At 38.4% G+C, this 13,488-nt stretch overlaps 2 protein-coding genes across 2 annotated transcripts in view; one reads left to right on the top strand and one right to left on the bottom strand.

Annotated features, from left to right (window-relative positions):
• Positions 1-242: 242 nt before the first annotated feature.
• LOC140014883 (uncharacterized) lies at positions 243-3,619 on the bottom strand. Its single transcript, XM_072066520.1, has 2 exons — positions 3,292-3,619; positions 243-596 (listed from the first exon to the last, which is right to left on the bottom strand). Exons 1-2 carry the CDS (start codon positions 3,475-3,477, stop codon positions 405-407), a joined length of 378 nt encoding a protein of 125 aa, XP_071922621.1. The 5' UTR covers positions 3,478-3,619; the 3' UTR covers positions 243-404.
• An 8,366-nt stretch (positions 3,620-11,985) lies between these two features.
• The window catches only part of LOC113709899 (zinc finger BED domain-containing protein RICESLEEPER 2-like), a 2,633-nt gene continuing 1,130 nt past the window's right edge, over positions 11,986-13,488 (top strand). Inside the window, exon 1 of the mRNA XM_027232744.2 lies at positions 11,986-13,383. Within this exon, the coding sequence (XP_027088545.2) occupies positions 11,986-13,383 (1,398 nt within the window). The remainder of the gene's footprint in view (positions 13,384-13,488) is intronic.

Genomic DNA, 13,488 nt, shown 5'->3' on the forward strand with positions numbered 1-13,488 from the left:
TATTTCGTCTTTTCTTCTTTTTGCCGTTATTCTAGCTGTGATCAGCAGTTGCTATAGAGTTATAATAGTGCTTCAAGATCCCAGGTATCAAGTCTTTCCTTTGTTTAGTTACCAAATATCCAAAAAGAAAATCCTGCAAGCCAGAAAGCATAAAAATGTGCAGACCTAAGTTTTATAGTTCAAATCATTAGCCAAACTCTTCAAGAAGCTAATCATACTTCACGAAATTCTGGCTCGAGTCCTTCCAGAAAAGGATAAAAGTTTGTATACTGATCAAGGATTTACATCCAATTTTCTTTTTCATCCATTTCAAGAAGCTGTTAACCAAAGGAAACAGCCAGAGAAGCGCAAAACATTGATATGACACAATCAGGTAGAAAGCATTTGCTGGTAAACATAGATGATTACAGGACAACTGCAAGTCCTTCCTTTTTGGGAGCAAGCACAGGCTTCTTATTCCCGGGGAATGCAGTGCGTGAGATGTCAACCAAAGCCTTGAAACTGTGTGGTTCATGCATAGAAAGTTCTGACAGGACTTTCCTGTTCAGTTGGATGTTCTCCTTCATCAGACCATGCATAAAGTTACCGTAGTTAACCTATAAAGGAAGTCAAAGAGAAAGGTTAATCATCTGCCGAAGACCATGAAACAAAAGATGAGTTAGATGAGTAAAATCTTGAAATCATGGCTTTTGAAACAAGCACAGTATTCAGAAGAGAAATTTGTCATCCCAGAGAGAATCAATCCCAAGATGCAGCATCACCCGGAATACTCGTCTTGAACCAAATGGAATGGAATGGTAGAAATAGAAATAACAAAAGTACAGTGCACATATCAAGGACAGAGAAGCTGACTTATCCAAATAACCAAGAAAAGGTAAATGAATTAGTTAAGAAAACAAGCATCATAGGCCATTGAAAGGCTTTCTTAAAACCCAATTCTTATAATTAGAGATTGTTCATGTGAGCCCATAAAAATGAAAAATGACTATTCAAACTTTTTTCTAAGGTGCCTGCGGTTTGTCAATTGCCTGAAATTCTGACAAATTCAAATCCAAAGAGAGACGTAATGGTTGAGAGAAGCAATCAAGTCTATAAGTACAGAACCATTTCATTGGAGAGGAGAGATAATTGCTTATTGTAAGAAATAAATGACAACACCTTTGAGAGTTGGATCGCTCAGTAGGTAATAAGAGATGTGCTAACGAGCAGGTATTCCACTACTAAAGCATCATCAACCGTTTCAAGTAGAGAATTTAAAAATATATAAAGTAGAAACAGAAAAATATCATCTATATTTGGCAAACAACCAGGGAAGAAAACGCATATCAGGGCTAATGGTAGTGAATATGATAGATTTGGTTGTATACACTGAGAAATTGCACATACCTACATGTTCTGAGATGTAATCAACAAAATGCAATTCCTGACAATCTACCCTAAGACAATTAAATCTTATCCTGACAATTTACAGGCTAAATATATTCATAATATATATCGTCCATCTAATCCTCTTTACAAGCTCAAAAAAGACCAAAGTTAAAGGAATAACAAATCTAGAATGAATTGCTCTCTCTTTTTTCCTATGGCTTAGACCCATATGAGCTATAGATTTCCAATAAGGTGAATATGTAGCAACCTCATGTAACTTCATTTTACTATCTACATATGAATTTCAAGCATAGAGATGCCTCTGTGTGCAAAATCATAAATAAACATATATAAACAGTATACCTATTCAAATTTAGTCTACATAAAATACATCTATGAAAAACGTTCCTCACATTATCAGAGCTCCAAGCGTGCAGAAGTCAGGGATGACAAAGAAAGTTAACTATTTCCACTTTCTACAGTATATATAAAGAATAAATCATTTGAGCCGCTTCTCCCACCAGTTCCAAACTTTAATATTGAAACAGCAGCAAGAATAGGAAAACGTATCCAAGATTTGCTTTATGCAGACAAGTGTTCTTCATAATAGGAAATAAGAATTATCCATTTAAGAGCCCAAAGGATCAATTGAGGAAAATATACAGCCTCCACATGAGGAACTCCACTATTGGCCCTATCTCCATTATCATGATATTCCAAATTATCTTCCATATAATGACAATTGTCACCAATTCATTTAAAAATGATGAAGTTCTTGTCAAAATGCACAATGTCTGGGTGCTTTTCGAATGAGTCATTATAGGTTTCACAAAAGTGGAGAATTGGTTGAAGTTTTGTATGGTTCATTTGGGATATTAAGTCTGAACATTGTTACCAAACACGGTTGATTGTTGTGTATGGACTTTGTTGCCATTGTTACAAATGTTCTGGACTGAGGATAAATGAATGTAGCACTCCGTGAGAGACATCATGAGAGAGATGGCTGGATCTCCTAAAAAAGGAAACTCCTAAGTTGGAACTTGTAAGCAATGGTGGCCACAGGTATTCTCTGAGAGAAAGTGAGTAGAAAAGCGAGCCCCAGTGGTGGGATAAAATTTAACAAAAAAAAGCTTCAGAGCTCATTGTGCAGCCAATAGTGCCCTTCTTCTTTGTCCCTAACGCCTCCTCTATTCTAGGAATTTTACCAATCATTTATTACCTTCAAATTTTTGCAGAGTTCTGCTTCTTAATCACTTTGTATCAATTGACAGAGCCAAAAATCCATATAAAGCTTTCTGTCCCTTTATATTTGCCTCATTCAAGAACTTTGGCTTCTTTGCAAGCCACCTTTTTGGGTTTTATCTGAGGGCCTACATATTTTACGCCGTAGGCTATGCCTCAAATTTGCGCATTGTTCGTGTTCGCTAGAACATGGACTAACTGAGACATTTTGGCTTTGCCTCGCCTTGAGGACTGCCCTTAAAAACGTCCTTAAAACATTGATTAAGACCTACCCTCCTCCCAGCCCCTAAATATAAATCCATCAAAATTTAAAACAAAAGGAATCTCTTGCCTATATTTGCCACAACAGGCGAGGAAAAAAGGCATTCTTGAAGAGCACATACCATTCAAAACACTAACAAAATGAAGCATTTAAGCAACAAAAACATAATCAACCAAATAAATCGCCTTTCTCCACAGAATAGTCGGAAACCATTCAGTATCTTAACCCATTTAAGCTTCAAATTAACCAGAAACATCAAAATATTGACACCTAAATCCAGATTTATCAAGCAACCAAAAACACAGCCCAACAATCAAAGGTTGGAGGGGGGGGGGGGCGTACTGAAATGAAAAAAAAAAATTAATTCACAAGAAAATGTAAAGAAAAATAAAAAAGACACTAGAGCTAGCTGCAATTACCCCGTGTTGGCGAGTGCCGGCGTTGATACGTTCAATCCAAAGGGACCGCATATCTCGCTTCTTATTGCGGCGGTCTCTGTAGGAGTATTGAAGGGCTTTCTCCACCCTTTCTCTGGCAATTCTGATGCAGTTTTTTGCTCTTCCTCTGAAACCCTTTGCTAATTTGAAGACCTCTTTCTTGTTCATTGTTCCTCGCTCTCTCTCTCTCTCTCTCTCTGGGTTTAATCTTTCTCCTCTGCAAACTCTCCTCTTTCTCTTGGCTTCCCTTTCTGGTGGGTGGGGTTTTGGGTTTTAGCCCTCTTGGTCGACTGGTATTATTACCGGTGAAATGGGAATATTTGCAAGAAGGTACCGGGCAGATGGGTTGCACTTGAATAGACCTCCAACTTTTTTCTTGAACCAGCAATCTTTCTTTTTAGCCAATTTAGGAGCCGTTTGGTTGGAATTCCGCCATAGAGGGGTCAATGATAATGGATTTTGATGAAAATTAATAGTATATTTGTTAATATAGAATGAGTTTTACAAATTTATTATTTTCTCTATTTCGTTGTTTCTTTTTTCTTTTCTTTTTTTTTCTCTTTTTTCCTTTATTTTTAGTGATGTAGCAGAGATTTTTTTCCCTTCATTTGTTGAAAGCTTGAAGATCCTAGCTCACACACCTATCCTTTAGGTGAAGTTGATGAACTCTGTGAGTTATCAATTGGCTTGCAAAATGCAATTCACAATTATTTATATATGGGTTCATATGAATTAGGTGTATTTGGAGGTGTTTATGAGAAATTTTATTATAGGTATATGTGTGAAAAAACTTTTATTATAGACTATTAGGTGTTTTTAAGATGTTTTTGAGGGCGTTTTTGAAAATGTTTTTGATGATGTATTTTGGAATATTTGTAAGATTTAAAATTTTAGTGGGATATATTTAAACATTTTTTTAAAAAAAACTTCACCATCACCTACCACCTGCCACTGTCCCTCATCTTCTTCACCGGCGACCTTTTCCCCCTCTTTCTTACTCACATCTCTCCCCTTCCCTCCCTTTTTCCTTCCCTGCATCCCATTGCCCCTTTTTTCTACGTCTTTGGTCTTGCCAGTCGCGACCAAATACCAGTGGTCACAATCGCACATCTAGAGACTAGAGAGGGAGGGAGTGTGAGGTGCGGAGAAAGGAAGGGAGGAGAGAGAGAGAATGGCCACTATTGGTGATAGGTAGTAATGGGTGACGGTGGCATGTGGAAGAAGAAAAAGGGTGAGAATTTATTTATTTATTTTAATGTATTTGAGTGTGTTTTCAGAGTTGTTGTGCAGGTTATTGTCATACCTGGTAATTAGGTGGATTAATATTGGGTTTTCACTTAAATGAGTTATACTTAACCCGTCCAACTTTAGATTGGGTTAATTTTGAGTTGGGTCATATTGGGTCATCTCAGACCTATGACCCAAATATGATCCAGTATATTAATTAATATATTTTGACACATAAATTTTCTCACATACATTTTTTTCCAGCTAACCCCGTATACGGGGACGGACATTACCCCAACTTTTATTCAAATAAAGAAACAAGAGTTACAAAAATTTCAACATGAAAATGATCAATACAATGGCCTAGCCTATCCTCATCTTCTTAATAGAAGATATTCCTAGTCTATCTAGTCGGATTTCCCCACATGCCAACTTTGAAAACACACTTATATAATCATAAACAATGATACGATGTTGATTATGAGAGACACCCATATTAGATAGAATGTCAACAACTCCATTAGCCTCTCTGTAGGAATGAGAAAACCTTGCCGCGTCCTTAACTAATTTCCAAATCTGCCCTACCTCCATTCAAATCTACCATGAACACTGAAGGCGCCTTTGAAGAATCCCAACCAAGACCAATGAATCAGATTGTATACAAATATTGTTAAACCCCTTCTGGGTACACACTCGAAGACCAGTTAAAAGGGCTAGTATCCCTGCGTGCAAGCTAGATTATTTCCCAAAAAAAGCCGAGAAAGCAACTAGAGGCAGCCTAGATGAGTCACGTAAGATCCCAGCGCCGCTACTCACACCTAAATTGCCCTTAGAACACCATCCGTATTCAGCGTTAACACCCCAACCTCCTTCGTCTTCCAACGAACAAACTTAAAACCAAAGACACTTGCCGGTTGAGCTAACTAGTCATACAACTAAGGAAACGTTTGCATCCCAATCCTCTGATTAAAGTGAATTTCCACCACTTATTTAACCTCTAAAAACAATGGTTTGACAAATATCTGCAGTTCGCATCAGGATCCCTTCAAAATACGCTTTATTTCTAGCCTTCCAAATCTGCCAACAAATAAAATTTGAAAGAATTGAAAAAATGAATCGTCTTCTATCTGACCTAAGTGAAGAAACCCACCAAGCCACTACATGAGCTTGCAAGGAGGAACCTGAACACGTTAACCTACACATACTACCAAAATAATTCTAGACCTCCTTCACAACTTGATCCTTCAAAAATACATGCTTCAAAGACTCACTTGACACGTCTCGACAACAAAAACATTTCGAAAGCAATTGGACACCAAACTTACTTAGAGCATCAGGCAATGGCAGCCTCCCCAACAACAATCCCAACATTAAGAAAGACACTTTCAATGAAATTCGAGAGTGCCAAATCTGAGAATGAATAACATAAGTATTACGAGCTAGGCGTACCTCATGAAAAGCCGATGCTAATGAAAAATTTCCAAACACAATCGGCCTCCATACGACCTCATCCGCACGTACTCCCTTAGGGACTTGCTACTGCAAAATGGAAGGAATAAGATCCTGGGGGAGAGCTTGAGAGAGCAAATTCACATCCTAATCCCCATTCGTGATGAAGTCCCTGAAGGAGAGGGCCAGAATCACCGTAGATTTAAGGAATAAAGCATCACTACCCAACCAGTTATCATACCAAAAATGACAAAACCCCTCTTTTACCAGTCATGCCATAGATAGTTTCACTTGTTAGCTTATATTTAGCATTCTCCTCCATATCGCCGAATCATATCGGCTCAACTCTACCTGGCAAGGGTGAAGGACCCTACAATATTTTGCTCGTATAAACTCTACCCAGAGCGAAGACCCTGTCCTAAAACTCCATCATAATTTGCAAGAGAAAGCCATATATACGTCACTAAGCCTCCTAAAACCAACACCTTTCTCCTTAACCGGATAACACAAGTGAGACCAATGAATCCAATGGAATTCATCCCTTTACCCGATGACCCTACAGAAAATTTGAACAAACATTTTCTAAACTTTAAAAACAGAGGTGGGAAACACAGCGGCTGATAGCAAGTGCACTGGAATGGACGAAAGAACATGCTTAATCAAGATTAACCTCCCCCTCGAAGAGAGAAACTTTGACTTCCAAGACAGGATTCTACCTAGAATAGATTGACACATTTCCCAAAATATGATGATTTACACCTTCCAAAGTACAAAGGAAAACCTAGGTAGCGAAATGGAAAAACCTATCTAAAAATTTCCGTGACACGCTCAATCACCCTTCGGCGAGACGATAGCAGCGATGGGTGAACCAAATAACCAATTTTTTGAACATGCACCAATTGTCCCGAAGATTGCTGGTATACATCGAGCACCTGCATAATGCTTTTTAAAGAAGTAGTAGATCCATAGCAAAAATCACATATCATCAGCAAACGCTAAATGCATTATAGCAGTACAACTCGTCGGAACTCTAAACCCCACGAAACTCGATTGCAGCACCAGGTTATTTAAACCTCGTGAAAGCACCTTAGCCCCAATAACAAATAACACGGAGGATAACAGATCACTCTAACGCAAACTCCTACTAGACTTGAAGAAATCATGCGACGCCCCATTAATTATAACTGAGAACCAAACATTAGACAATAATCTCTACACCATGTTTATGAATTGCTCCCCAAACCCAAATTTCCGCAACATACTAATAATATGCAACCATGACAACCGATCATACGCCTTAGACATATCCAGCTTTAGAGCTATATTCTCCCATCTTGACTTCTTTGCAATACCCGACATCACCTCTTAGGCTAACAAATAATTTTTCGTTATATTCCGGTGTTTAATGAAATTTGTCTCTTGGGGTGAGATAATTTTTGGCAAAATAGAAGCCACTCAATCCAACAATATTCTGGATAATAATTTATTAAAAAATTACAAAGACCAATCGGCCTAAATTTAGAGAAATCCTGGGGGATTCTGAACTTTAGGAATCAACACAATAGAGGTGGAACTTTAGGCAACTCTATCCCACAGAAAAAACTCACTACCGCACTATATACATCCTGAGCAATGACATCCTATGAAAAAGTGAAGAACTTTCCCATAAAGCCATCCGGGCTAGCAGCACTCTCCCCATCTATTGCGAACACCACTCGCCAAACTTCCTCCATGTCAGGCATATCTTTTAAGAGCCTATTATCCTCTCCCGTGATCACAGGTAGAATTAGATGCAACACAATCGGGCTGGAATTCGTAGACCTAGTAAAGAGGTCTGAAGAATACGCAATCGTCTCGTTTGCTAAGGCACATCCTCCTCCAACTAAGCCCCATTTGAATTTTTTATTCTGTATCGTTCCTTGCACTCTTCTCTGCTTAACGACCGCATGGAAAAACCTGGAATTATGATCCCCACTACGAAGCCACTTAACTGTAGTTTTTTGACACCAAAATTGTTCTTCAATTGACAATGCTCTACGAAGCTCCGCTTGAGCATTTTGAAGCTTGGCTTGAGCCACCTCAGAATCATCAATCTCCACCCCTACCTCAGCCCTCATCACCACAAGCTCAACCTCCCGAACAACATCAAATACATTCCTGAAGGACTGCTTGTTTCATTGTTGAATAGCCCTTCTTGTCGCCAATAATTTTGAGCATAATACCTGTAAGGGAGAGCCATGCACTTCTAGATTTCAAGCACTTCTAATCACCTCCAATAACTCTGGTTTAGACGTCTAGACATTCAAAAATCTGAATGGTCTCGGCTTATTACCTAACCTAGATGCAAACAAAATTTTCAAAGGAGCGTGATTAGACAGATGTCTCACTAAGTGAATTACAGAAATTGATGAAGCAAAGTCCGAACATTCTTCATTAACTAATAATCTGTCTAGTCGATTCCAAATTCTAGCTCTGCCTCTCCGATTGTTGCACCATATGAAACTAGATCCCAAGAAATCGACATAAAAAATTCCAACCTCTTCCATGAAAGACAAAAATTCCACTCTGTCAGACACAGAAAAAGGTCGACCTCCTCGTTTTTCGTGGGGGGCCGTTATGATGTTAAAATCTTTCCCAATATACCAAGAAAGGGAAATAGGTTTATCAACCAATAAATTCTGCCATAAATCCCTACGCTCCTCCATTGAACATTTCGCATGAACAAATGAAAAAATCATGGGACTCGGTATCCACAGATGTTGAACAGATAAGGAAATATGTTGATTAGAATTTCCCACTACCGAACATACAAATGGACACCTATAAAATATCCAAAGATCCTCTGACGAATTAACAATCACTGAATCAAATGATAACTGCAAGAGAATGTAATCGAATTTAGATTAGGGCTGCAAACGAATCGAGCCGCTCGCGAACCACTCGAGTCAAAGCTCGACTCGAGTTCGGTCAAACTCGAACTCGAGTCGAGCTCGAGCGGCTCGTTTATTAAGCGAGTCGAACTCGAGCCATCTGAGATTAAGCTAGTTAGCTCGTTGAGTGGCTCGACGAGACATATGAAATTACAAAAATACCCCTATTTGTATAACTAATTACTAAGTTGGAACTTGGAATTCAAGCATCAGAGGGCTGAGGTTCAGAGTCTTCAGACTTCAGAGCAAAAGTTGTTTCCCTAAATTGAATTGCATTTCTAATTGCTTCTCCCGCTGTCCTGCATCTCTCTTTCGTCTTCCCTTCACAATTTCTCAAACAAACCCTAGCCACAGCCGCCATGAGTGCACCATAGCCACCACCGCCACCCTTTAGCCAACGCCACCACAGCCACCACCGCCATGTTGTAAACTTAATCGTCTGCAATTCGACTTCTTCTCCTCAGCCCAGCTGTATTCGGACCCATCGCCATCAAAATAACACCTGGCGGCTCTCCTCGGCCCAGCTGTATTCTTAACGACTGCTAACCGTCCTTTTTCCTTTCGCGCTGCTCGTCCTTCATTTCCCACCTCGGATCCAGATTCTAAGAAAAAAGCCCTCAATTTGATTTCCAATTTAAGGTTGGTTCGCCATTCTCTTAATTCCTACGTTGGTTCCGGGATTTCATTTGGGTCGTAGCTTCACTTGTTCAATTAAAGAATTTGTAAGTAGATTATTTTCTCTCGTCTGAAATTTGCTGCTTCCCTCTAGTTAGCAAGTACAAAATCAATCTTGATTTTGCCCAAATCATACATATATCATGCTGATGATAACCGATAACTTGATGCATGCTGATGGTTAAAGTGGCAGAGTAGAAAAATGGCCTGCTTTATTGGTATCTCTGCACCATATGTGGTTTCTTGACTTTGAATATCATGTTCTTTTAGGTGAAAGTTGTGCCGGCTTAGTTATGTTGGAAATAAACAAATATGCGATTTGCATTTGTCATCTAGACTTAAAAAAGTACCTTTTTCGTGTGCTGGTTGGAATGAGTTTGCATTAAAATAGAACCGGAAGAGAATCATATCTATAGATACATCTCTTTTAAAGATTGCCTTTGTTATTTAATTAGGGGATGGTAATAATTTATCCGACTTGAATTGCGTAATACTAGTAGGGATCTTATATTTTTGGGGGCAGCTAATAAATCTCCTTAATGTGACTGAAGATCAATCAATCGACAACCATTTTTTTCCAGAGTGTCATATTAAATTGCATATCTTAAAATGATGAAATACTAGTTGAATAGGAAATCATTTCCATGTATCTCCTGGTCCAGTTATGGAAACAAAGAGACATGATTGGTGGGGTGATGTAAAATAACATGTCATTGAGATCAGTGGTGTCCAACTAATCAATAATTTGGAATGTCTAGAATTTGATAGGACTTGGGACCACCTTACTTGGTTGGATTTGGGGTGGCATTGGAATTTTGCCTAATCAAGAATTTTCTTTTCATTGTTTGTCCTTTCCTCTGGTTATGAGACTTACGAACAAAAATTCCTAGACAATTCAAGCTTTTATATTCTGCTTTTTTGGTGCTCTTCTTCTTGTAATTTTATTTGAGTCCACCTTGTTGATTGTTATCAGCTCCATTTGTCTTGATTTTATGTGTTGCGTTAAAGAAAGCTTCTTTTAAATGTAGTTTAGATTCTAAAACTTTTAAGTAGTAATTGCTAGCCTTGAAGCTCCCATAGTTTGAAACTCTCTATTAGTTGTCATACTGGTGGCATTAGTCCAGTTGTTTGGATATCAAAAGGCTATAAAACTATGGTCATCCTAGAGTCTGATCATTAATCATTTGGAGTACAAGAAGTCCAGTAGAATTCCATATATTTCTCAGTCAACCGTCATTACTTAATTAGTTTTATGGATATCGTTTCCTTACCACAAAAACTGATGAAATGAACAATTTTTTTGGTTCTCTTTTCTTAAAATGCCATTGACTGGAATCATTTCAGAAGAGACAATGATAGTAACTTTTAAGTCATCAAAGTTTGGGCTGTTTTTTTCTAGGTGGGAACTTCAACAGATTAAGTGCTTTTTTCCAGGCTGGTTTGCACTTTTTTCTTGGCTGATATTTTTCTGCTTGGGATGATTTAATATGAAAAATTTGATAGAATTAAAAACCACAAGCTCGTTAGTTCTATGTGTTTTATAGTATTGAATGTTTGAGAGTAAAAGATGGCTGTCTAATCATGTTTTGTTATTTTCCTTTATTCATAGTTGAATCCTAATATGGATAAGTCTACGGAAGATGCGTCTTCACAGCTAGGTAGAACAGGTGGGAATTCCACTAGTCATGTGAATATCATTGATACAGAGGGTGGAAATGACAACGAGGAAGAGCTGGAATACTCTCTTGGCGATGAAGAATTAGGAAGTGAAGAGGAGCAATTAGAAGGCGATACACAAGCTCCTGTTCAAACTTCAAACAAAGAAGCTATTGAAGGTGATACTCTAGATGCTTTTAAAAAGAAAAAGAGAGCCAGAAAATCTGAAGCATGGGATGATTTCGAAGATGTGGAAGTTGGGCCTCAAAAAACAATTTACTCAGAGTGTAGGTATTGCCAATCTAGATTCAAAAAGACGAAGACCGGTATAACTTCAAGTTTGTTAAGGCATCGGAAAAATTGTTCTAAACGATTGGAGAAACTCAAAATAGTAGAGGCACGCCAGCAAAAACTCAAATTTTCAACTGCTGATTCTAGCTCAAATGCTCATTCCCTCTTTCATACTGGCAAGTTTGACATGGCTGCCATGAGACAAAGCGCGGCTGAGTGGGTGCTTATGCATGAGCATCCCTTTTCAATTGTGGAGGAAGATGGCTTCAACTTAATGATGAAAAAGGGGATGCCTGAATGGCAAAAAATCAGCCGGACTACCAACAAGAAAGATTGTCTTTCCGTGTATGAAAGAGAGAAGCAAAAATTGAAGCATTTGTTAAGTAAAGTCAAGAAAATCAGCTTGACCACAGACCTTTGAAAGTCCAAGAACAAAAAAATTGAATACATGGTTATAACTGGACATTGGATTGACACCCAGTGGAGATTACAAAAACGGGTCCTCAACTCTGTGCATGTTCCCCCTCCACGTCTGGGCATTGCCATTGCAGATGCTATTTACAAATGCATGTTGGATTGGGGCATTGAGACCAAAATTTATACAGTGTCAGTTGATAACGCGTCAAATAATGACACCGCACTACGATGTTTGAAGGACACCTTCTCGAGAAACAAGTGCTTGTTGGCCAAAGAAAAGTTATTCCATGTGAGATATTGTGCTCACATACTTAACCTAATGGTTCAAGATGGCCTTAGTGAAATTCAAGAAATAATTCATGACATAAGGGCAAGTGTAGAGTTTGTAAACAAAATTGAAGGGCGGCGATTGATCTTTGGTGAAATTGTATACCAGCTGCGATTGCCTGAAAAAGTGTTGATTTATGACTACAAAACAAGGTGGAATTCGACCTATGAGATGCTAGCTTGTGCTCTCAAGTTCCATGAGGTGTTCCCGAGATTCAAAGACAGAGAGTCAAGCTATACTTTTTGTCCTTCCACAGAAGATTGGGAAAAGGTAAAAAAAGTGTGCAGTATTTTAGGAGTTTTTTGGAATGCAACTCATATAATATCTGGGAGTGATTATCTGACAGCTAATTTATATTTAAATGAAGTTTGTCGGATAAAAATGCTTCTAGATAGCAAAGCAAATGATGAAGACAACTTTATTCAATTAATGGTCTGGAAGATGAAGATGAAATTTGACAAGTATTGGGGTGAGTGTAACCTGATGATGTCTATAGCAGCCATCTTGGATCCCAGGCTCAAGATACGAGTTATCAACTACTGTTTTCCATTGATATATCCTCTGTATGAAGTGCAAGCGAATATAAACAAAGTTCGACAAGCATTGTATGATCTATATGTCGAGTATGTGGAGGTGCATGTTTCAAGTTCAAGAGATTCTGGACCAAGCTGTCAAATAGTGACAAATGATCCAGTTAGCAAGAGTAGCAGTAGTTCATCCTCTACAATGACACACGTTACTGGAATGTGTGAATTTCTATCTCATATTGCTACTGTGGAACCCGTTCAACCGGAGAAGAATGAGCTGGATATCTACTTTGAAGATGGCCTTCTCACTGCTATGGAGAAGTCGAGCCTGGATATTGTCAATTTAGATGCTTTGAAATGGTGGAAAAGCACAACAAAATACAAGATTTTGCCTAAGATGGCTGCTGATATTTTAGCCATTCCTGTTAGCACCGTAGTTTTCGAAGCGACATTTAGTGCTAGAACTAGAGTGCTTGACTCCTACCGTGCTTCTTTAGCTCCAGAAACTGTAGAAATGTTGATGTGTGCTGGGGATTGGTGTCGTAAGCTACACGGGGTGAAGAAAAGGGATAAGGTAATTATGTTGCAAATTACTATTTCTTCTATTACAATATGTTTTATAGTTAGATTAATCTTGGTCTTTATTATTTTTTTTACTTTGCAGAAAATAAAGTTAGCA

The sequence above is a fragment of the Coffea arabica genome, chromosome 9e (assembly GCF_036785885.1).
Source record: "Coffea arabica cultivar ET-39 chromosome 9e, Coffea Arabica ET-39 HiFi, whole genome shotgun sequence".
NCBI classification, from domain to species: Eukaryota; Viridiplantae; Streptophyta; class Magnoliopsida; order Gentianales; family Rubiaceae; genus Coffea; species Coffea arabica.